The sequence below is a fragment of the Dendropsophus ebraccatus genome, chromosome 15, assembly GCF_027789765.1.
Source record: "Dendropsophus ebraccatus isolate aDenEbr1 chromosome 15, aDenEbr1.pat, whole genome shotgun sequence".
In the NCBI taxonomy this organism is placed as follows: Eukaryota; Metazoa; Chordata; class Amphibia; order Anura; family Hylidae; genus Dendropsophus; species Dendropsophus ebraccatus.
Genome location: NC_091468.1, coordinates 35,897,536 through 35,923,545, shown reverse-complemented (window position 1 = coordinate 35,923,545; position 26,010 = coordinate 35,897,536). Strand labels below are relative to the sequence as shown.

The 26,010-nt window shown below is 42.0% G+C and overlaps 1 protein-coding gene across 1 annotated transcript in view; it reads right to left on the bottom strand.

Moving 5' to 3' along the window:
• The window catches only part of LOC138774111 (regulator of microtubule dynamics protein 2-like), a 65,494-nt gene that overhangs the window by 15,582 nt on the left and 23,902 nt on the right, over nucleotides 1–26,010 (bottom strand). Inside the window, exons 4-7 of the mRNA XM_069954695.1 lie at nucleotides 25,692–25,794; nucleotides 24,608–24,668; nucleotides 7,831–7,906; nucleotides 6,281–6,358 (exon numbers count right to left, since the gene is read on the bottom strand). Of these exons, the coding sequence (XP_069810796.1) occupies nucleotides 6,281–6,358; nucleotides 7,831–7,906; nucleotides 24,608–24,668; nucleotides 25,692–25,794 (318 nt within the window). The remainder of the gene's footprint in view (nucleotides 1–6,280; nucleotides 6,359–7,830; nucleotides 7,907–24,607; nucleotides 24,669–25,691; nucleotides 25,795–26,010) is intronic.

Sequence of the window (26,010 nt, the reverse complement as noted above, 5' to 3'; positions counted from 1 at the left end):
CTGTGATTGGCTGAGCGGCCTACCAGCTGACAGGCCGCTGTGAAGCTAGAGCGCGCACGGGACCCTGGGAGAAGCGGACGGCAGGAGCAGCCCTGGAACGTGGATGGGTAATGTATGCCAGTTTAGCAAGGGCTGCAAGGACATCGGTAACGATGTCCTTGCTGCTCTTGTCAAACGATTATCGGGCAGTGTAATAGGCCCAGTAAACGAGCAACGATCTAGCAGATCGCTGCTCGTTTACAGGTATTATCGGGCCCTGCTCGGCCCGTGTAATACCACCCTAAGGGCCCTATTCCACCGGACGATTATCGTTAGCATAATCGTTAACGATTAACGATCTCAAACGACCGCTATTGCGAAAGACCTGAAAACGTTCACTCATTTCCATGGAACGATAATCGTTACTTATGATCGTAATTGCGATCGTTTCTTCTTCCATATTTCTTCACTATTGCGTTCGTATCTATTGCGAACGACCGAACGATGTCTTATTCAATGCGAACGATTTGTGAATGTTTTGCAAACGAGCAACGATAAAAATAGGTCCAGGTCTTATAAAGCGATCAACGATTTCTCGTTCGGTCGTTAATCGTTACTGCATTTCAACCGAACGATTATCGTTTAGATTCGAACGATTTAACGATAATCTGAACGATAATCGTCCGGTGGAATAGGGCCCTTAGTTACATTCATACCCACTGCAGATCTTTAATCTGGTGTAGCAGCAGGTGCTGGAGCTTCTAGTCTTTTGCTTCGTCACTGTTACTTCTGATGGCTGGGTCAGTGTAGGGCTGGGCGATATGGCCTAAAATTTATATCACGATATAATTTGATGCATGCACGATATAACCATATATCACGATATATCAATTTTTTTGTGTGTGTATGCAAATTACAACACTAAGAATTTTTTAAGATGTGTATTGTATAACAGATCTTTTTCCAAACAATGTAAAGATTAAGTGTTAGTAAAACACAAAATTGTTTAAAATAAAGTGCCAGTTATCAGCCCCCCTTGTGCCAGTCATCAGCCTTTCCCTTTGCCATCAGCCCCTCCTTGTGCCAGTTATCAGCCCCTCCTTGTGCCAGTTATCAGCCTTCCCCTGTGCCATCAGCCCACCATGTGCCAGTCATCAGCCCTCCCCTGTGCCAGTTATCAGCCTTCCCCTGTGCCATCAGCCCACCATGTGCCAGTCATCAGCCCTCCCCTGTGCCAGTTATCAGCCTTCCCCTGTGCCATCAGCCCACCATGTGCCAGTCATCAGCCCTCCCCTGTGCCAGTTATCACCCCCCATGCCAGTCATCACCCCCCCTTGCCAGTCATCAGCCCCCCTTGCCAGTCATCAGCCCCCCTTGCCAGTAATCAGCCTTCCCCTGTGCCAGTTATCAGCCCCCCCCTTGCCAGTCATCAGCCCCCCCGGTGCCAGTCATCTCCCCCTCCCCTATGCCATTATCAGCTTTCCCTATGTGCCAGCCAAGCCCCATGCCATTGCCACATCATGTCCCCCCAGCCAGGGCCATCATCAGCCCCATGCCATAGCCATCTGCACCCCCCGACCCCTCTGCTACTTACCTTTCCTGCAGGGCTGGCTGATGGAGTCCGCGAGGCGAGACGGGCCGTGTCTTCTTCCCAGCATGCACTGGGAGAGACCTGACGTCACACGCATCGTCAGCTAGCGTGCTGACGATGCGTGAACGGAAGGCCCTGCAGCGCGGTACCACGGAGCGGTAAGTGAGAAGCTTATTCACTACCGCTCCGTGGGCATGTATCGCGATATGACGATATGACAAAAATCTATATCGTCATCCGAATTGATGACGATATTTTTGCATATCGTTCATATCGCCCAGCCCTAGGTCAGTGGTCTCTCTGCACCCACACACCCTGCTATTTTAGCCTACTATTCATATGGAACAGTAAGGGGAAGTCATTACTTAGCACTTTTTAGTGAATGTATGTTCTGTTCTGAAATCCTACCAGAAAGTCAGACAGATTTGTAAATTACTTCTATTTAAATACTAAAGTTCCCACTACTTATCAGCTGCTGTATGTTCTGCAGAAAGTGGTGTATTCTTTCCAGTCTGACACAGTGCTCTCTGCGGTCACCTCTCTCCGTGACAGGAACTATCCATATTTCTATGATTTGCTGTCAGTTCCTTTCACAGACAGAGGTGGCAGCAGAGAGCACGGTGTCAGACTGGAAATAATGCACTACTTCCTGCAGGACATACAGCAGCTGAAAAGTACTTAAGCTTTATAAACAGAAGTAATTTAAAAATCTGTATAACTTTCTGACACCAGCTGATTTGAGAACATTTTCCCCCCAGAGTGCCCCTTTAAATTGAGCTTGCTTTTGTGAAGTACAAATTTAGTGATCACATGATCACCCCATACACATTCTCCATGGAGTTCTAACTAGACTTCAGTACTTGGTAACTAGAGTGAGCCACCCCCAGATTCCTATAGCAGCGGCTTATCTCCTTTAGAACAAGAGTATAGGGTAGATAAGATTCATCTGCTGTTGGGATGAGTCTGGAGGCCTACAGAAATCATCAGGTTTGACCTACACTTATCCAACGTGTAAAGCCAACTATAGCTGCCTTTATTAGATACAGACTTTGTGGATATTAAAAAATGTAGGTTAACAAGCCAACATGTAAACCTGTAAATAATGTCACACCAAAAGTCAGAGATATTGCATAAAAAAGAGAAGCGAAACACAGAAAGGGTGTGCAGGAATGCATTCATATTCTTCTCCAAATCCCAATATCAGCAGGCTTTAGGGACCAATACTTCTTCCTCCCATCCAAAGAATGTAACGCACCCTTGTATCCTTCATTCAGGCATTCCACATGGCTCCGGATTATGTGGCTTCCCCAGAAATTGAGGCCAGAATTCTGCTTCCATTTATCTTTGCCTGAATTCTGATAAACCATGAATATACCATGTCATCGTAAGTATTCTTTAAGATCTGCTATTGCAAAAGACGTAAAGGTCAGCAGATCTATGCAGTCGGGTGCACGTCCGGGGGAAAATATTTCTATGCATGTGGCTTTAGTAAGCAATATTCATTACTTCATCGCCAATTCAGTTCTCTATTAACCAACCGCACAAAATTGTACTTTCTGAGACCGAATTACATATGGCAATTCTTAAGAGTTTGACAGAAGTATAACAATAATTAGATCATAGGTTTACAAAGAGGCAACTCAATGTGACAGAATGTGGACAACAAGACTCATATCACTATGCAAAGATATATAACGCTACTAACAGCATAAGAGTACATGCTTAGCAGGGTGAATCACGAATTACAAAAAATCCATTAGGTTCAAGTACAGTACATGTGAGTCAGCTATCTAGTAGGTGTCAGGGTGTGAGGCCGACACATCTTTTCCCCCCGTCACATAAAATACACTTATTTTTAGTACCTCGCACGTGCATTTACAGCCTATGAAGGAGACTGTATTAGTCACAGTAGGACAACGCACCAGAAAAGTTTTGTTCACAACTAATTTAAAAATTCTGAAAAGAGGAAAATAGAATTAAATAGAGAAAGCTGAACTTCTTTCTGCGCACCTAGAAAAATAATGTCAGATCAGGCGGCATGGTATCAGTAACTGGTCCAGTGAGAATAGCCGATCCCCAGCCATGTACTGACCTCTCACCTCTGCAATCAGGGCCAGGGCGCCCTTGGTAATGGTAACGGATTGGTCAAACTAGTCAAAGCCAAGTTAAACATTAGATTCCACTTTGGAAGAACTTCAGTAGAGTATTCCATATTCTGAAAAAGCTATTTCTTATAAACTGTAAAATATGACGATCATGCAGATTTGTGGCCTATGGTCTGGTGGAACAAGGTTGTGACTCCTTTGAAGTAATGCCATTAAGTAAATTTGTCTTAATTTTACAGACTAACTGCTTTTCATTGTGTGTAAACAAGAAAAACCCCATCCCCTATCATATTTTGGCTTTTGTTTGATTAACTTATGTAATATAGAATAGTAATGATCCGAGACTCTCAATATGTCATTAACAAAAACTGTTCTGAAAGTTCTTAAGGGAGAAGTCCTGTGAAACAAAAAAAATGACAGAAAGCCAAGGGGTGCGGGAACATAATAAACAAAGTAAACCCTCTCGTCCACATGCTCCCTAGCGCAGTTCCTAAGTCTTGCCAACAGCCACCGGCCTCCTGCAGCTCTTCCAGCTGCAACGTTACACACGCAGCTGATGGACTTGCTGCTCAGCCAATCAGTGACTGGGACGGGGACACCAGTGCAGTCACTGGCTAAGCATCCAATCCATCAGCTGGGTATGTGATGCTGCAGCTGGGGGAGCTGGGCACGTGACATAAATGTAGAACTGGGCAACATGGGCTTTTTTTGCATCTTCCCCCATCACAGGGTCAATTATTTCAAGGTCAGTCAAAGCCATGCTTTCCCATATAGCTCAACTGTAGCCTACTGGGGGGGTACCTGATGAAGGTCTACATTTTAAGTGATAATTAAATTTTTTTTATAATACATACATGTTGATATATTAGTTTTGCAGTTTCTTTCGGCTAGACAACAAAGTTCCACCTAGGATTTCATAAGGAGGAAGGGCACATGGATATTAAGAAACTGTACTTTTTACAATCAAGTGAATACTGGGTCACTGCAGTTCATAATCCTGTACAAGGGGTTATCCAAATATTACAACTTATCACCTCATGACTCTATAAAACATAGGACCCCAAACGTTTGCTGCATCTGTGACTTTTTCTTGACCTCCAATGTGCTGCAATACATGCTGTATATATGACATTCACAACTGTCTGTTAATAAAAAAAAATTAGTGTCGAGTAAAATTGCCAAACATTTGGGTTTGGATGAACCTAAAATCTCAGAATTTGAATCGTGCTGACTGGAGAAGATGGATGGAGCCCTAGGGAATCCTGAAAAATATGGATACAGCCATAGGCCCTAGGGCTCTGTCCAACTTCTCCGGCGCCCCTGGGAGTCAAATGCTGAACGTTAAAGCAAGTTCGCTCAACACTAAATACAATACCAAAGGAATACAACAGGAAGAGTGCTTTAAAATACATCAAAGTACATCCCCTGGTGGTAAGCAAATACATAATTTATAACCATATACTTAACGGGGTATTCCCGCATGGGGTAAATAGGCCATATCCAGAGTGCGCACAGCTGTATTATGCTCTCCTCATCAGCTCTATTAACAATGAACGGCCTGCAGCTCTATTTAGCAGGGATTTCGGGGTTAAATATATTTGTATATATTTAGTCCACTGTTTTATTTGTTCCATATGGAACTCAACTTGAATTGGTACCAAGGAGGGGGGAAAAAAAAAAAATCACTGCCCAACTCCTTCTCCCCATAAAGAACACAGAAAAACTTAGCTGTGCAAAACGTTTATGTGTATGAGGACGGAAGGTGGACAGGAGAGATAACAGTCAGCCGAAAGATCGTTCAGCCAGCAGTCATTGTAGGTGTATGGCCACTTTGAAGGGCACATGTCACCTTAATTTTCTTTTACTTTCTTTTTTTATTCTAATCTGTTTCTATTTTCTGACTAATTTATTTTTTATTTCACTCTATGTACATTGTTATGGGGGCAGCCATCTTGCCTGGGATTTTTTTTTTAACAGCATTTAGTGACATGCTTTACAGAAAGATTTATGGACATAGACAACAATAGACAGACTCTGTCCCCTTGAAATGAATGTGAAACATCACTGAGCGCCCTCTGAGACCTGCGAAGAGGTCATTCTACAGGAAGCTGCTATTGCCTCTATCTACTGGTGTCACCTGTCACTGTAATGTTGTACAGAATCCTTTACAGCACTCGCCTCTTATCACCACAGACACAACAGTAAGTCTCAGCTTAGTTTTAGGACCAGTGTTGAGAATAAAAACTGAACGATTTTAGGATTATTTTAAAATACAGATAGAAAAATGGAAAATTTGAAAAATGTCACCAAAAATTCTTTAAAAAATATGTTTAACATAAAAAGTCATTTTCTGATGATATATACCCTTTAAGGCTAATAACGTGCTTTATGCTTTATTCCTCTGTCAGGAAATGTCCATAGCAGGAGCAAACCTCCAGATGAAACCTCGTTTTAAATAGCGATAGGTTACACATGGGTATAACTTTCTAGCTCAAGTTGAGTTACATTTTTTTTCTCCACAGTAACCCTTTAAACAGTCTTGCAGAATGGAAGAGTGACAAAGGTTTCGCCATATAAGTCTAGTAATGAAATAAAGATTACTTACAGCATAGCACCATCTGCCTAAGAGGTAGTATTGAAGAGGGTCTTCTGGATGGAGATTTATTGCTTTGTCCAAATGCTCCTGAAATATGAACATTAGAAAGGTTGCAGGTATGTTTTACCAAAAACGTTTAGAATGTGAACAGAAGTTTGTTCTAACAAAAACATACTGTACTCATTCCTCCTGTACTACCAACTAAAATGATAGATGTCTCTATTCCCCTGTAAATGTATAATATTTAATAAAAAAAAATGTCATTCTGTTAGCAGAAAGAAAATAGCAACAGAATCACAGCAGGAAACAAAAGCAGCCCAGGTCGAGGCAGTGAACTGATGCTACTGGAGATGATGACAAGCTACACAACGGACAACTGCTTAAAAACTGTAAGGGTAGTCAGACATAGCAGGCAGGTTCAGACTGCACTTACACGGTCTAAGCTCTCTCCTGCGCATACTATTAGGGTCCTATTACACAGAGCGATAATTTACTGATTCAGGCCAATTTGTGCAGATATCGCTCTGTCAAATAAAGACAACTATCAGCTGAAGAAACGATCATCGGCTGATCGTTGTCTTTTAACATGTTTAAAAAATATCTGCTGATGGCCGTGCATCGCCACGTGTAATAGTGATGCGTGGCCAACGGCTGAGAAAAGTGTATAAACTTTATACAGTACTTACTTCTCCATACTCTCTGGTGTCCTTCTAACTTCTGCCCTCTCACTGCAGCCGCCCAGCCAATCACTGGCCACTGCACTATTCCGTCGCGGCCAGTGATTAGCTGGGAGACCTCTCACGTTAGAGAGGGCTCCAGTAAAGTTATCTGTGGTGAATAGCGAGAAGCTAGAAGGACACAAGGGAACATGGAGAGGTAAAGTATATGCTTTACTATTTACTATATACAGCAAGGGCTGCACGGACATCACTAACGATGTTTGTGCAGCCCTTGTTTCACGATCATCGAGTTAGAGAGTGCTGATCTAGCACATTGGTGCTTGCTTACATTAAGTGTCAGGCCATTTAATACGGCCCTTAGCTAAGTTCTTCTCTCATTTCCTGAGCCCAGTCTTGGTTTTTCTGCTGCTAAACAGAAAACTCCTCTAACAGGCAATGGACTACTGTTCGCAGGGAATGTGAGACCTAGAAGACAACATTCTATAGCTTTCATCCTTGATAAGAAGTCATATTTGGTAAAGGAACTGATTAACAGACATGTTACAGATTACATCAAATAGTGGTTCAATAGTGAACATCTAAGTGGTTCAAAATGCATTTAAAAGGGTTATCCAGAGATAGAAAAACATGGCCACTTCCTTCCAGAGACAACATGACTCTTGTCTCCAGTACAGGTATAGTTTTCAATTAAGCTCCATTCACTTCAATGGAACTGAGTTCCAAGGGTGGTGCTGTCTCTGGAAGAAAGTGGCCATTTTTATTTAACAAATTGTGGATAAATGTTCCTGTAGATATCATCCATAATAAACTGAACTGATGGCTGAAAGTGAATCTAAGCTCCAAATGCTGCTTCTCCATATGAAAGGTTTTCAAACAAACCTTAAAGAGATAGCCATTCTTGATTTTATTCTGGACAGTCTCAAATTCAGACATGTATCCGCACATAATTGCATACCTAGAAAGACAGAATTGAAAATGGCATAACCATTGATATAAGAACCGATAAATCATCCATTTACAACATTTTTGTTGAAGCTTTTGACGCTTGGTTTTCATGTAGATACCTACAGCATTTCTATTATAATAATGCCATAATAATCTCATTCCTGTCTTTTTGCCTAAAGGGCCTATTACACAGAGCGATAATCTGCCAAATTGTCTGGATTCGGGAGATTATCGCTCTGTGTAATAAAGATGACGATCAGCCGATGAGCCAATGACAATGATCATATCTTTTGGTCCTGAACTAAAATCATCGGCCGCCAACTGCGCATGGCTACGTGTAATAGCGATGTGCATCCGATGGCTGATGAATCTGTAAAGAAAATAATAAAGCATATACATACCTGTGCATGCTTTTGCACGCTCCCTGGTCTATTCCTGGCTTCTGCCCACTGCCATCTGTGGACCTTAAGAGGCGGTATCTGAAGTGACAAGCCACTCAGCCAATTATTGGCCAAGACAGTGCCCCGGCCAGTGATTGGCTGAGCAGCCTGTCACTTCAGAGACCGGCTCTGCAGTTTTCGCGGTGGCTGTCGGGAGAAGTCGGGAAGACACCGGAGAGCGTGGACAGGTAAGTATATATTTTATTATTTTACACTAAATGCATCACTAGCAATGTCCGTGGTTAGGCGCTCGGTTACTTTGCTGGTCAGGCCGTGTAATATGGCCATTAATCTCACTGCTACACATAATATCCTTCGAAGAAGTATGCAACACAGGAGCATGCAAGGAAATCTGCAGGGAAAGTATATTCTCACCCATATGGGTCTGTTCTGGTGCCGAGGAAAGTATATTGTTGTGCTGCAGCCTCATAGCTACCATACAGATGTTGGCGGCCTACATAAGCCAGTCTGTCTGAGCACAGAACATGTTCTATATACCTAATTATTGTAAAGCTCAATCATACCCTGCTAAATTGTTACTCCAAAAAAATCCACAATGCTTTATGGTTACAAACACTATACAGAGGTGAACATGGTCAATACTGTCTATTAGAGGAGTTTATGTTAGGCTGGGTTTACATGTAGTAATATACTCTGTATTTTCAGCCAAATTCAGAAGTGGCTCCAAAACACAGAAAATGGTGCAAATCTTCCCAGCTTATTTTATTCCACTCCTTCTTTTGGATAAAAATAATAATGCGTGAACCTAGCGTGACTACTTCTTGATCTATTTCTCTGACAGAAGGCTCCAACAAGTGTCACTGCATAAGCATAGTTGCCCATAGGGTTCTATTGTAAAGTAAGTAAGGTATATTGTGCAGTACACGCCGAAAGTACATTACACATTCAGTGTGAACATAGCCTTAGGCTAAAAGCTATACATCTTGGCTACCCCATAAACACGCTTGACTGACTTGGCAGGTTTTTTCAGAACAGAGTTGCCAGACACCAATGGTGCGGTGTATTTCTTGGATTGAAATCCAAAACTCTGCTTTGTGCCGTAGAAGACACCTGGTTATTTTTAAAGAGACACAGCTAAGGCCGTATTCCAAGGGCCGACGGAGAGGAGCAAATGAGCACTGTCAGCTCTCGTTTGCTCCACAATTCAGTCCACATTCAGTAGCAGAGAATCCTGGGGGTGCTTGCATTGTATGGTCAGCTCTTCTGTCACACAGCACCAAAACATCTGTAACTTCACAGTGATATTATACTGACTGAATTGTTACATAACAAAGAGCATTGTCTCCTGGTAAGCTGCATGAACGATGTCGGCTGATCGTTGCCCTCTATTCCACGGGCCGATTATGGTCCGTAACGGAATTCCGTGGAATAGAGCATTGTCTCCTGGTAAGCTGCAGAGCTGATAATAGAATTAGTAAAAGTTAATAATATATTTAGCCTACGTTAATTGCCCTCAGTTGATGAATTGGGGTCTTTCCGTGCGCTTGTTTTTTTTGTAACATAGAAAAGACCAAATATCTGCATGGACCACAGTTTAAATATTTGCATAATGTTGATTGAAACGAGTATTTTGCTAAATGCTTGCAATCACAACCCCAGTTGATTTCTTAAAAAAAAAAATCACAACCCAAAAGTTATTGGTTGTAAAAAGCTTCCTACAAATTTTACTTTCGTCGTCCTTGTATAAAATCAAGAATTTTAGAAACTGTTGCAAAACTAAAGCACAAATACCCAAAATACCGAGTAATGCTTGGTCAACTCTGTAGATGAGAATTCCATTTGTATGTAAATCAATGCCTTGACCATTGCCATTAGCTACTTAAATCCCAGTGTTCTGAATGGCACATTCCTGCTCCTAGACAGAGACTGTCTGTTCCAGTGTCTATTCACACTGCACCCTGCAAAAAAACACTTCCAACAAAGTGGCTCACACATGCTGATCTCCCCACTGAGAACCAAGCACAGGTCATTCTCTCATATCACAAAACCAACCAAACACTTCTCAGATGTTCTCTGCATCCTGACAGCGCTGCCAATGCATACACCACAACGAAAAGAACTATTGTAAACTCAGCATCCCAAATAAAAGCACCGTAACCCTCATTGAGATCAGTGGGGAATAAACTGTGTGTAGAAGAGGAGATCTGCCCCCCAAAACCGTCCACTACACAACTCATTACACGGCTGCAATTAATCTGCCATTGAAAGGCAATCCCACAGTTCCTCGAAAAGTAAACACAGTAGTTGGCCTTGCGTGAGTCTTGGCGAGAATGTCAAACATTGTGGGGAAGGATGCAGACTGTGATCAAAGAACACTGAAAAGAATCTGGCTAATCTTGCTGGTGCTCCTGTCAGCTGCAGCGGTGGCGTGCAAGAACTTCTCACAAGGAGGAGGGGGAGGGGGAGTAGTAGCTAAAAGGGTCAATAGAGTTCATTCATTTAAGAGACAGCTCTTTAAACTATGAAGAGAAATAATACAAGGGGGAAACAGTATCTATTTCCTTTCCCAAATGCCTAAAGTTTGTAAATTTTTTTTTTTCTTTTACCTTAAATTTAAAATGATAGTGGAACTATATTAGTGGTATAGTGGTACATGTAAACTTACAAAATGACCCTATAACTGAGTGTAACATACCTTATTTGTTTTCTTTTTAACTTCAAGTTTACATACTGTGTAGGGCATAACCCGTATCCCTGCTTAGAATAAGTGTTGTATCTAAAAAAACTAATTTTATTGAGAAGGCTGTAGATCCTACTTTAGACATGTTGCATTGTTCTTTTAGATGAAATAAGTGTTTTGTTTTTTTTTACCCAGGAAACAGTGCCACGTTGCTTGATGGCCTGTGTCTGCTATTGTTTTTTACTTTTATACAAGTAAATGGGGCTTAGCTACATTCCTAGCTTAAAGAGGTACTCTGGCAAAAAAATCTATTTAAATGAACTGGTGTCAGAAAGTAAAAAACTTGTCTTTAAAAATCTCAGTACTAGAGTAACTGATTTTTTTTTTTAAAGTTAAGTACAACTCTGACACCAGTTGTTCTGAATAAGAAAACTTTCACCAGAGTACACCTTTAAGGTGCCCATATACCTTAGACTAAAGCCGACAAAGTAAACCTACTGTTTAAAGGGTATGACGGCCTCCAAACTCTCCAGTGACAAATGACGTTGATGGAGAGATGGGTTGAATTTGTGAAGTGTTGGAAATTATTCTGTGTAACTTGCATTTTATTCATTGCAATTTCTCCTCCTTTTGGGCTTAGAGTCCAGTGGGCAGCCCCAATCAGTAAGTAACAGTTATTTCAGTATTCATGCTCATAGAGGGAAGGCTACCAATTAGGGATGGAAGGCTACCAATTAGGGATGGTCCGAACCTGGTTCGGACGAGGTTTGTAAGAACCCCAACCCTCCGCAATGATTACCGCTGTCTGTCCGCTCCGTGCAGATCCAGCGGGAGGAACGCCTGGAAAACTGGGATACAGCCATAGCCATAATCCCAGTTTTCCAGGCGGTTCTCCAGCTGTATCCGCCCGCTGCACGGAGCGGGCAGACAGCGGGAATCCGATGCCGAGCGTTCGGGTTCAGCCGAACCCGAACCTCGGCGGGTTCGGACCATCCCTACTACCAATCATTAAAGGGGTTTTCAGAAGGTCTTGGAATAAATTCAGGGTGATATAAAAATAAATCATACTCACCTGCCCCAACAGCTCCCGGTCCCCACAGCGCACCATATCCTGTGCCATTTAGTTGCTGCATTAGAGCCAATCAACTGATACAGCTGTGACCTGCCTATGCCAGTGACTAGTGAGTGAGTGAGTAGGCATTTTCTTGCAGGAATCAAATGTCACAGAAAGTTGGAGCAGTTGTAGATAGCAAGGACTAGGAGCAGTCGGAAAGGCAGCTATGGGAGATCAAGGCTGGCGAGTATGGTTTCTTGATTATTATGAAAGCACCCAAAGTCCAAAGGTCCTATTAGACGAAGCGATTTTTTGCTTTCTCCGATTAACGACTGCAAACAAGCACTTTTGCAAGTTACCTAATATTATTCACCATAATACATGGAACAGCAGGTGTTATGTACGATCATAATTACGTACGAACAATGTGTACATACACCGAAAGATTAGCAAACGATTAACAATGATTTTATAGCCAGCTTAAAAGATGGGATCAATTAAATACGAACAGGATTTTTGTGGCCTGAAATATAAATATTTTTTATGTAAAAAAAAGTTTTTATGTAAGAAAGTTAAAATTCTAATGGGGTCCATGTGCTTCCAGTATGTGTGTGTAACTTTAAATACATTAATTATCAAACGGTATTTTACAGAATAATGCTTTTAAACTAAATAAAAATTATATTCTGAGTAACAAAAAACTTAATAAAAAAAAGAATTCTATAGGAGTGATGCTCCTGTGCAGAGTTTGGACATAATCTAGGGTGAATGAGCGCTCTCCATCCGATTCCCTTCCCCTGCAGGAGCTAATCATATAAACTCAGCATACCATAACTAAACGGATTGCAACTAAAAAGAAAACAACGAAAAGCGAACAGGATTATCCAACACCTCTTAGACTTTGTTTCTCTTTGCGTGACAAGGAGATAAAATGGGGCTAGTTAAAACTGGTTAAGGCCGAGGGGTTTAAAGGTAATTACAATGTGTGGTCTGAAGAGATTGTCATGTATTCCACCAACAAACACGCATGGTCACTTATCTGTTATTAGCAGGAGAGAAGGCTCTATCCTACAGCACAAAATCACAACCCGGAGTAACAAAAACAAATATACACCAACCAAAACGTATACTAGATTTGTGATATATAGGGGACTTCATGGCAGAAAAAAAATTTGAGTGTACCCTTAAGACGTAGTGAGCCATATAATAGTTATCCTATCTGATTCTTCTGTTTTTCTAGCAGCTGGAATTTCTGTAACACCATTAAGATGAATAGGAAAGTCTACAACAAATCTGAGGTTTGTGACTAAATCCTAATGGGATATATGGGTATACAGGCCGGGTCAACACCTTGCATTCTCTGTCTTCAAACCATTTCAAAACAGGCGTCTGCTAAAAGACGCCAATGACGTTAGGGGATACAACTGCTATGATGGTGTATACTATGTTTGCAGCAATGTTTAGGAAGGTGGTAAGTGACAAGTAACATCCACATGAATGTAAGGAACAAAGGTTTCCCAACAGAACAGCAGTGGGCAGGGGTCAGCATGGGAATAGTTTGTGGCTACAGAGTAAGCTATGATGACCTGTGTGTTGGAAACCTTTTTATTTTTTTCTGAATTGTATTAAATTTTTCACATAAAATTAATAAAACAAATGCATGTCACTGCGTACTTCAAAACATACTGTGAGCAAAACAGGAAGGGGCTGCAAAAACAGACTCCTAACACTTTTCTATCATAGAGAGTAGTGAGTAGTGGTGGATCAAACCATATGGGCTAGCCTTAGGGCCCTATTCCACCGGACGATTATCGTTCAGATTATCGTTAAATCGTTCAAATCTAAATGATAATCGTTCGGTTGAAATGCAGTTAACGATTAACGACCGAACGAGAAATCGTTGATTGCTTTATAAGACCTGGACCTATTTTTATCGTTGCTCGTACGCAAAACGTTCGCAAATCGTTCGCATTGAATAAGACATCGTTTGGTCGTTCGCAATAGATACGAACGCAATAGCGAATAAATAGCGAAGAAACAACGATCGCAATTACGATCATAAGTAACGATTATCATTCCATTGAAATGAGTGAACGTTTTCAGGTCTTTCGCAATAGCGGTCGTTTGAGATTGTTAATCGTTAACGATTATGCAAACGATAATCGTCCAGTAGAATACGGCCCTTAGCCACTCACATGTATGGCCTTAGGGGCCAAAAACCACTATATACTGGGTACAAACCCCCATCAGACCTGACAATCTGGAAATGCCCAGCATCTAACCAGGACAATTTGGCTCTTGAAATGTAGAATTTTTCCTGCTTCCAATTAGTCAGCTTTAAGAATGGACTGCTCTCTTGCTACCCAGTATATCCCACTCCTTGACAGCCCTCTGTCACCAGATCATCAATGTTATTTTAAGGTTATGGCTGATTGGTGTATATCCATAGCACATTTCTTACGCTCTCCTATTCTCCAGAACGTCAGACTTACGTAGTGACAGAGCCCTCTGCTGGTGACTGCTCATAGCACTAACTTTTTTCTATATCTGACCAGCAAATTCTATTAAGAACTTTTAAAACAATGGTAAGGGCTTTTACAAGTATTTCTTCTGTATACTAAAAATGTATAATTTTTTTACTATTTTTACTACTTTTCCGCAACATGGAACTTTTTTTAATCTGAAACAAATGAGATTTTTACATTTAAACTAAATTTTTCAAATTTACTTTGATTATTCATTTTCTCTTAGTCCCAACTATGATACCTGATGGTGTGATCCCCCTTATTTACTACAATACTATTAATGGAAAAATGTAGATAGTTATTGTAGAGGTCTTTGTTAGGCCATGAACTGTGTCATTGTAGTGCCAATGGGATAACAGAAGGAGCCTGGTCTATAGTCACTACTGACTACAGCATCAAAGTAGATGATCAAAAGAAATGATCAGAGTTGGCTAGGCCTACAAAGTAAGAGTAGGAACGAGCTTGAAGCAAAGGATTGAAGCCTTGGCCATAGAGTCTATCAGATTTGATGGAAAGAAGAGGGTTATTCTTTCTTTTAAAATCATTGAAAGTACAATGGAACTGAGCAGACCCCATTAATAGTCACTATAGCCGTCACATGCCTGTGTTATCAGTCTAACAATTCATCAGGATTTACCTTACATATGGAAACCACAACACAAATGTGAACAGTTGTCTTGAAAACAATGGTTGATTATATAATGGATGGCCTACTGAATTCTTTGCCAGGACATCTACACACGGAGGGGAATTTATCATTATTGGCTTATTTTTTTACACATTTTTCCTGGATGTACCTGGGCCATATTTATCAAAATGGTATGTTTTTCATAAACAGCTACCTATCAAGTTTACTCAAAGTAATTTTCTATGTCTGTCGCTATTTCTTCGCTATTGCGTTCGTATGTACTGCGAATGACCGACTGACGTCTTATTCAATGCAAACGATTTGCGAACGAGCAACGATAAAAATAGGTCCAGGTCTTATAAAGCAATCAACGATTTCTCGTTCGGTCGTTAATGGTTAACTGCATTTCAACCGAACGATTATCGTTTAGATTCGAACGATTTAACGATAATCTGAACGATAATCGTCCGGTGGAATAGGGCCCTCAGGTGAGCCTCTCTCATTCCAGTCTGACACCGTGTTCTCTGCTGCCACCTCTGTCCATGACAAGACAAAGGAGGACAGTTCCTCTCACAGACAGGTAGCAGCAGAGAGCACTGTGTCAGACTGTGTCATAGAATACATCACTTTTTGCAGCGGCTTATAAGTACTGGAAAGCTGTTTTTTTAAATAGAAGTAATTTACAAATTTTGTGTCACTTTCTGGCATCAGTTGATCTAAAACCATTGATTTCCTCCAGAATACCCCCTGTAAGGGGTGCAATGATAAATTCTCCCCCTAGTGCTTACACTACAAGCAGAATTTCCATGCAGAGCAAGGTGACAATATCTAATGATAAATATACCTCTGAGCCTTTGTCTGGCGATAAATAAAACTGTTACATGATATAATGGATGAGAACAGAAGAGGAAAACCAAACACATATGTCAGATGAAGAAGAATAAGTAAGAAAAGTAATCATGTGACATCTCCTCTTACGTCTACTGTAAAAAAAAGACACGGCCGATGTATAGAGAAAGGAGTCAACCTCCAATCCAAAGTTGACCGTAAAGCCTTTGCTTACCTATGCAGACATTCCTCAGGCCTCCGTGAGCGCTGGCGTCCTGCCACTAGCTGCGCTCACATTATCAATCTTCCCCCAGATTGCAGACCCAGGCCAAGTTTATTTATCGCTATGGAATGTGGTAAAAACGGCAAAGCGTATAAGACGAAACCTAATGGGTCAATAATGTTTGAAAAGGAACACGTCTTAACTAACGGACAGGAAACATGCTTTTAAGACAGCAAATGGTGGTGTATAGAAGGCTTCATACCTACCTCTTCATGCCTGATAAACAACGTACATTTCCCTGAAATTCAATCCAGTGTAGCTCCTTCAGCTGTATATTAAAGATCAAGTACAGAACGTGGAGTTCTAAGCCAAATCCTCTCTTAATGAACTACTTTGCTGATATATAAAATGCAGACACCTATGTAATAACCTCAGAGAGTAAGAAATGAAATCCCATCCTCATAACACTCGGCAGCCCTGGCTTGTCTGTCCTCACCCACCATTAACACTGCATCATATATGTCAGCAAGAAGGCAAGTGTGCCTGAGGGTCACTGGCTTCTCCAATTCTCTTTGGTTCCTTTGGATATTCTGCATTTTAGAAAGCATGTTAGTTATACCTGCCAATGCCACGGGGGTCCCTGAATTTTTATATGCCGCCACCATGTACAACACTTTTCTTATACAGTCCCGGCAAAAGGTTTAGGTAAGAGTGAAAAAAAGGCTGCAAAGTAAGGGTCCTATTACACAGAGCGTTTTTTAATGACTAACGATAAACGATCACAAACGAGATTGTTTATCGTTTACTTGAAATAGTTCTCCATATTATGCTGCGATTACATGGAGCCCAATTAATAATTCGCCCAATCGATCGTTTAGCGAAGCAACAATTTGGTTTTTATAACGATCAGCATTTAGACGAATAAATCGTAAAAAAAAATTGTTCGTAAGAAAAATCGTTATTGCGATAGTTTTTAAGATCGCTTAAGCCCATCTTTCACATAGGGTGACTCTTCGAAAGACTGTTTACACAAAGCGATCTGCTAATTTTTAGCAAACGACTAACGACAATTTGAGAACATGTTCAGAGATCAAAATGAACAATTTCTTACTCGTTGCTTGATCGTTTGCTGTGTTTACATGGAACGTTATCGCACAAATGCTGCAGTTATTGCAAAAATTACCCAGAACGATAATTATACATAAAAATGGCATGGCAACACGCCGCTTTGAAGTCCGGCCTACTTCTTCTTGTGACAAGTCACCGGTGGATGGAGCGGCGCCGCATCATCGGCGCGGTTACGTCAAGGTGCATGATGGAAGCGTCCGGAGATGGGGGGAGGATCCTCGAAAATATATAAACTGGTGGGCAGCAGGCATTAATTAACCCCGTGATCAAGCTGTCACGCGAAACGTGCGTTGGGGAGGGAGAGGAACTGTAGACCACCGGACAATCAGGTATACTTGGCACATTGCAAATTGCACTTTATTGGAAGCTGGGCATCTTATATATTCATATACCTAGGGTGATACCCCCAGTGATTCGATCCACTACCATTAAAGGGGTTATCCAGTGTGGGGGCACTTTTTAGGGGGGACCGGGGAGGAGGTGGCTGAAATAAAAGACGTCCACTCACCTCCCCGGTTCCAGCGGCGGGTCACTCATCGCGGCGCTCCGGTCCCAGGCCGCTTCATGGTGTCTGACGCCGCCCGAGACGCTACGTCTCAGGGCCGCTCAGCCACTCAGTGAAGGAGGCAGGATCCGTTTGAAGTCCGCTCGGATCCCGCCTCCTTCACTGAGTGGCTGAGCGGCCCTGGGACGTCGCGTCTCAGGCGGCGTCAGACACCAGGAAGCGGCAGGGAACTGGGGACCGGAGCGCCGCGATGAGTGACCCACCGCTGGAACCGGGGAGGTGAGTGGACGTCTTTTATTTCAGCCACCTCCTCCCCAGAAAGTGCCCCCATGCTGGAGCACCCCTTCAAGAAATCATGTCAGTCATATCAGTATAGTACTTTGCACATGCACTTTACTTGTATTTTACTTGTTGTGGCTGCCTGCCTGTATGCTCCTTACACATGTCTTGTCCAGGTGTGATCTGTGGTTTACCCGTGCCATTTTGCATGTCTATCTAATTTTTAAATATTGTATGTCTTAACTAATTATTGCTGAATAAAGGAATCATTGTTTATTACTTTTGAATTCAAGAAAATAATTTTTTGGTGGATGCTAATATTTGTAGGATATATATGCTGTTGATGAGCTACACCAAGAGTATCAATTGTTAGAGGTTGATCAATATAGGATTTACAGAACGATAATTGTTAGTTACGATCATTACTACGATTGTTATTGTGATTGTTACTATGATCGTTTACTCCTTCTGATCCCAGGAAAACAATGAACAATGTGCAATTAATGTGCAATTACACTAAAAGATTAGTGAAAAAATGCTGAATAGAGATGAGCGAACCTCGAGCATGCTCGAGCCTATCCCAGCCCGAACTTTCGGCATTTGATTAGCGGTAGCAGCTAAGTTGGATAAAGCCCTAAGGCTATGTGGAAAACATGGATATAGTCATTGGCTGTATCCATGTTTTCCAGGCAACCTTAGAGCTTTATCCAAGTTCAGCAGCCCCCGCAAATGAAATGCTGAACAATCGGGTTCGGATGGACTCGAACCCGAACCCGGTTCGCTCATCTCTAATGCTGAACTTTAGCGAACGAATGTGGAATTACAGCGAACGATTAACGGGTTCAGATCTAAATCAATGATCAACGAAACACGAACAATTTTTCAATCGTTGCCTGCAATTACACAGAACGATTCTCGTTTAACCCATAGCTGTAGCAGGACGTTACTGAACGTCCAGGAGCAGCTATGGGAGTTCAGCGACCCCCTCTTAACTCCTGCGATCCCGGGTACTACATGCAGCCCGAGACCACGGCTATTAGCAGGCACAGTCCGATCGCCGTGCCCACTAATTAAGTATTCAGATGCAGTTGGCAAAGTTGACAGCTGCGTCTAAATACTTATTGTAGCCCTTCCCTGGTGGTCTAGTGGGGGTATTGCCCCCCCACCCCCTCCGTGACGCGATCACGGAGGGGCGATCCACACGTCTGAAGCAGTCCGGGGTCTGCGCCCGTAATGGCGCTGATCCCAGATCAGCACTCTATTGCTTTCGACTGCAGCAGCCGAAAGCAATAGAGCATAGATCTGATTGATCTATGCAGTATAACTATACTGCATAGATCTCAATGAGAGATCAGAGCAGGCATACTAAAAGTCCCCAGGGGGGGGCGTCTAGTAAGTGTGCAAAAAAATAAATAAATGTTTTTTTTATTAATACAAAATCCCCTAATAGAAGTCAGAATCAACCCCCTTTCCCCATTTTATAAATAAAAATAAACACACAAACATATTTGGTATCGCCGCATGCGTAATCGCCTGAACTATTAAATTATCACATTCCTGATCTCACGGTAAACTGTGTAAGCACCCAAAAATTCCAAAGTGCAAAATTGCGCGTTTTTAGTTGCATCAAATCTGGAGAAATTTTAATAAAAAGCGAACAAAAAGTCGCATATGCGCAAACAAGGTACCAATAAAAAGTACAGATCATGGCGCAAAAAAATGACACCTCACACAGCCCCATAGACCAAAGAATAAAAGCTTATACTTATACTTGCCTCTTCTCTCCAAGTCCCGCGCCTGGAGCCAGTCCCGGGACGGAGATATCACTGTCGGCAGCCATGCGTGCGTGCTCCTGAGACGAGTCCGACACCTATAGAGAATGACGGCTCCATTCATTCTCTATGGACGTGGGACTCATCTCAGGAGCGCACGCGCCGGGCTTCCGACGGTGATATCTCCGTCCCGGGACCGGCTCCAGGCACGGGACTTGGAGAGGAGGGGTAAGTATAAGGGTATCTAGCAGCGGGGGGGGGGGGGGGGGGGGGGGGTGACAGGTTCCCTTTAAAAGCCATCAAATAAAATAGAAGTTATACAAGTTACATATCATTGTAATCGTAACAACTTGAGGAACATGTATAACAAGTCAGTTTTACCCCAGGGCGGACGGCATAAAAACAAAACTTCACCCAAATTTTAAAAAAATTGTTTTTTTTTTTCTATTTCATCACACATAATTTTGTTCTGGTTTCAGTGAATATTTTAGGCAAAAATTACGTCTGCCATTGCAAAGTAAAAATAGTGGCGCAAAAAATAAGGGCTAATCTGGGTCTCTAGGCGGAAAAATACACGCACTATGGCCTTATATACACAGGGAGGAAAAAATGAAAGCGCAAAAATGAAAACTGGCTGTGTCCCCTAAGGGTTAAAGAGGATGTACCACAGAGGATCTGCAACAGAGCTTAATCCTAAACACACAGCCAATGTCATTATTATCATCTTCAGGGTAAGGAAGAATAGGGAGCCCTGGAAGTGATGAAGTGACAGAGCCCTGATCTCATCATCATCCAGTCTGTCTGGGATGACATGAGATGGCAGAAGGATCTGAGCAGTGACATACACAGAAGCTGCATTCCTGTGTATTCTATGGGGAGGGGTAAGCTGCAGCCAGAAAGCTCTGGCTGCAACTGGTCTCTCTCAAAACAAAGGGGTCTGCTGTGATTTTCTATCACACCTTACCTCTATCTCCACCAACTTCATCTGTCGGTGCTCATTTAGGAGAGCACCATAAACCTTAGATTGATGGACGAACCTGCTGCAAGCAACGGGTATGGCCGACAAAAGTATAAGGGGACCTTAAGGTCTTCATGAAAGTCAACATATCAGGGAGTCATTCATAGACATTGTATTATAGGGAATTTCTGTTGAATATAGTCAGCTGTAGTTTGCCTAATATATAGGTAGTTATAAGGGGTATTCCTATCTGACACAGTTAACCTATCCTGTAACTAGCTGATCATGGGAGGAGCCCCCTGCAATCTTGAGAACCCCAGTCTTCAGTTAGAATGGAGTGGAGCTGTTGGGAACCACAGAACATTGCACCTATCTGTTTATGTGGCTCCGATAAATAATGAACAGGTCTCCATTCTAATGAGAAACTGGGGTTCTTTTTTTAAAAATCGTTGGGTTCCCAGCGCCGATATCCCCCACCACATTCAGCTAAAGTGACACTGTCATCCCCTTTTTGCATCATGACTCCTCTACACAGGTGTAAAAGGTAAATTTAGCAGTTTTCATACCTCATTTTCTATCATACGTCATGGTGCTTGTTTCAGTAAAAAGAGATCTTTTATTATCTGTGGATTGTGCTATCTTGGTGGGGCTTCCATTGGCCCAGCCCCCATGATGTAATTGTGTGCATAGGCCATGCCCCCTCAGCGGCCATTGGTATGGGCCAACCTAGATGAGGTGGGGCCTAGACCTTTTGGCTGGCCTCTTCCAATGGTCGTCGAGAGGCAGGGCCAATGACACCACAGGGGTGGGCCAGCAGTGGTGTTGTGGGCAGGGCTAAGTGGCACTTCAGCCATGAAGCCCCACCTAGATAGCACAATCCGCAAATAATAAAAGATCACTGACGTATGATATTAAGGTATGAAAACTGCTCAATTTACCATTTACACCTGTGTAGAGACGTCACAATGCAAAAAGGGGGTGACAGTGTCACTTTAAGCCCTATCCTAATTTACCAAGCTGTCTTACAGTTGCTAGAAGCATTCTCAAGATAATCTTGATAAATCCCATACATTTGCTGATTAAGTGCAGAAAGCTGTTGGCTGAATGGTCAGATATATTTTTTTGTCCGGCTAACAAGTAGGAAACCAGTAAGATCATCATCACATCAGATGTTTTCATTGAAACGCCTATGATGTCTATGAGCACACTGACGGCAGTGGGCTTGCTTGCACTGCTCCCTCCGCTTAGCAATTTCCTCGATTACCCCTATAGTAGCAGAATTGTTCCTGTAAAACAATCAGCACCTTAAACGGTTTTCCTTCCTACAGCTATTATGTCTATCAATTCTGACGTCTGTTCCCAGATAGAATATCCTGATACAAGCCACTAGACTGTAATTATTGCTGTTTTACTGTGCTATTTCCCATATTAATGTAAATCTCACTAAGGGATTAGTACTCAGGTGACATATACATTTGTATAATGGACTCATTGTGCTCATACAGATGCTGTGTAGTTAAAATTGTTGCTCTGACATGTGCAGCTATTCATCCACTATTAACTATAGGTTTGAAGAACCTGTCATTCATGTGATAATGCTGGTTATAACCCTCCGCAATTCAATTCGGTATCTTAAAGTAAAAAAAACAGCTATGATTATCAGTGCGTTCAGCCCACTAGACCCGTACATTGCAGTCTTCTTACCACCATCAAGTCCACGCCAGCTATGGCCAAACATCTGAGCTTGTTCCCAAAGTCATAAAACATTAACTTAGAAAAATATTAGCCCGACATCAACAGACTTTTATCTGCTCCAGACAGTCCTCTGGCAATCTGACACTCTATCTATACCATTTATTTATTAGAGAAACAATAGAGCCTCAAAATACATAAGAAAAAAATTAATCTGCAAAACTATGATGAGAACAGACAACTAAAAAAAAAATTGATGGAGGGACTGGAAAGTTCAGACCAAACATTGGGTGAATAAACTAAAGGCTTGAGTTCATATTCTGGAGTGCTGCCTCACTAGTTATCTATCTCCTATCTATCTCCTATCTATCTCCTATCTATCTATCTATCTATTTATCTATCTATCTATCATTGTGCTGCTACCCAGATTTGTTTTCATGCACACAGGGAAGTCTGGACAACTGCAATCAGTTATTTATCTACCATTTGCAAATATGATTTGTAATATTAATCTTTTTTTTTTTAAAGCACATTTTTAGAATTTGTTAAATTTAAACTGTTCAAAATAACAAGCGGTATCTCCAAATTTAACACAAAATACCACAAATAATACAGTCTCATCCTGGATTCACACAGTTTTTTAAGCCTTACGTTGGTCAGTATTCTTATCAACACAGCAACAAATTTGACACTTTTTTGCACTTTTTTTTCTGCGTTTTGGAACCACTCCTGGTTTTGGGTAAAAATGCTTCCTATGGCCTTAGATATCGTGTCTGTATGCGACGTCAGTAGTCACGCCTGGTATAAATGGATAAGACGCCTCAAACATCTGGTTGGGACACTGTTGACTGTGTCAGCTGACAGATTGTTTGAGTTGGTTCAAAAAGTTCATTATACATGTCACAGGGACATTTCAAATGTTTTGACTGGTCAGGGCTGAGTGTTCAGACCCTATTGATCGGTCGATGTAGCCAGGGTAAGCATGCAGTAGCCCACTTCCCTCCCTGGTTGGCTGTGATCTTGGTCCAGTTGCAGCAAACACTGTTTTGCACAGCAAAGCACATAATAAATGCTAAAGGGTCTTCATGCTAACTCCATGACATAAAAGCCTACGGATATAAAAAGTCAGCTCCACTATGTTTAAAAACCATATAAATAAGCCCCAGACATTTTCGGATTCTGTTCTGTGGAGCAATGAAATAAGGCTGTAACTTTTGTTGAATTTGGAGAAATCATTTGTCATATTAGTTGTGTTGTTTGCTGCCTGTGCTGTATGTGAATGAAGTACTCGGGGTCATCGGGGTCAAGAGTGAAGAGGTCGCCTGTGCTGTATGTGAATGAAGTACTCGGAGTCATCGGGGTCAAGAGTGAAGATGTCGCCTGTGCCGACGTCACAGCCAGGAGCACTGCAAAATCATCAAACGCGGCTCAAATCAAGCAGGAAAGCCTGACAGTCATCAGGAAGGAGAGATGAATACAGAGAGAGGACTCCTTGACTGCTGTATAATGCCTCAATGTCTCCAGGTTCAGCACAGTTTAATATCTAAAATTATTATCAGACACACATATCACACATGTACAGAATGGGTATCAAACACCCAACATCACACTGCCAGCAGCTTCACTTTGTAAAAGTTACAGATGGGATACAGTTATATGTCAGTATAGGCATATTTATAGGATTTAGTATCAATTCAGTCCCTGGGGTTAAATCCTGAGAACTGGGACTGTATGCATGTGCACATGTATACAGCGCTCTCTAGAGATGTTCTGTAGAAGCCCTCGTACAGTTGTGGCCCCCAGGAAAACATAGCTTTGCATGGCACCTATCAGGGCGCTCACTAGACACCTGCAGTTCAACAAAAAGAGTGGCAAATAACCAAACCCATTCATTCTGAATTCCCTTAAAGAAAGCAGTAGATGGATTGTCACAACCAAATGTACAACCTCAGTTTGTTTGGGAAATGCATTATATGGTTTATAGATGTTTGCGAAAAGATGTCTGTAAATCAGAGCAATACAAAATGAAAACACCCACCATCTGTGACTGCAAGCGCTTCTGTCATCTAATTCAACGGCTTTTCCAGCAACGCTTTTCCCTGTGAAAAATAAGCATTATAAATATTAGTAAACATGTAGAACTATATGTGCCTTACTACAGACTGCCAGCAGATGGCGACGGGTTACTTTTGTGAGGAGTACTGGTAAGCTTTTACGCTGTTGTTTCCCTTAAAGGGGTTGGCCACTTTATAGTAAAATAGGTCAGTACAAAGTATTAGTAAGTGTACTCACTGTATATACTGACAGCAGGTCCCTGTGTACCTCATAGAGCTAAAATAAGGCTCCCCTCCTCCAGGACAGGACAATTTTACTCACTTACATTGCTTTAATAAGGTTTTATTACGTTTTTTTATATAAATTAAAATAAAATGTATAGTTTTTTTCTGTTGAATGGCAGCAGAAAGAAGGCACCTCTGCTGCCACCAAGGATTGATTGGGAACTGCAGGGCTGTCAGAGCCGATCCCCTGCTCTGATGAAGCGGTGCCACGCAGCTCTATACAGAGCAGGGTCCAGTTCCCCCAATGTACAGTATATTCTTATATACAGCACCAGGGGAGGCTGACCCCATCAGCAGAGTGCGGGCTAATAGCAATCACCGCTCACTGTGTAGAGGCTGTCGCACACAGCCATCTCAGGGTTAGTTCGTCTTTTTGGGTTGTGATATGGGGAGGCACACTGTACACATATAGCATTTTATTAATATTATGAGGGGCATTAAGGCATACAATGATATATATCTATGGAGACTGTCTGGTTTCAGCAGGGGGCACCAACATGACATTATTGCTAAAACCAGAAAACTGAGCCAGGGGTGCAATGCATCGCTTCCACTGACTTTAATGGTCACAATTAGAGCCCTATTACATGGCCCGATAATAAGGAGCAAGTGAGCACCGACCTGTCAGGTTAGAGATAGGATTCCCACAAATCATAATGTGATGGCATCCAGCAGCTCTATGCTATCATTTTATAAGATGACCCCTTTATAAGACCCCTTTAAGCATGCAAGCTAGAAAAAGACTTTGATGCAGGATGTGTTGTTTTGGAGAGATCCTTTTACCATCAGCTGCATAGCTTTTCTTCTCTTCTACATCGTCTGTGAGATAAAACATGTCGCTGTACGCCCGCGCCAGTCTCCAGAGGAATTCAACCTTATTTCCATACTGAAAAAATAAACACAAAACTTCTTACAACCGTGCAGCGCTATTACACGTAGCGATGCGCAGTCGGCACCCGACAATTATAGGTCCAAACCTATATCAACGATCAGCCGATGTATCACACTCAAAATTCCTGCTATGGGCAAGAATGGAAACCTGCACTGGCAGACAGACCATTCACTTAAATAAAAGCAATAATGCTACATGGTAAAATAATAA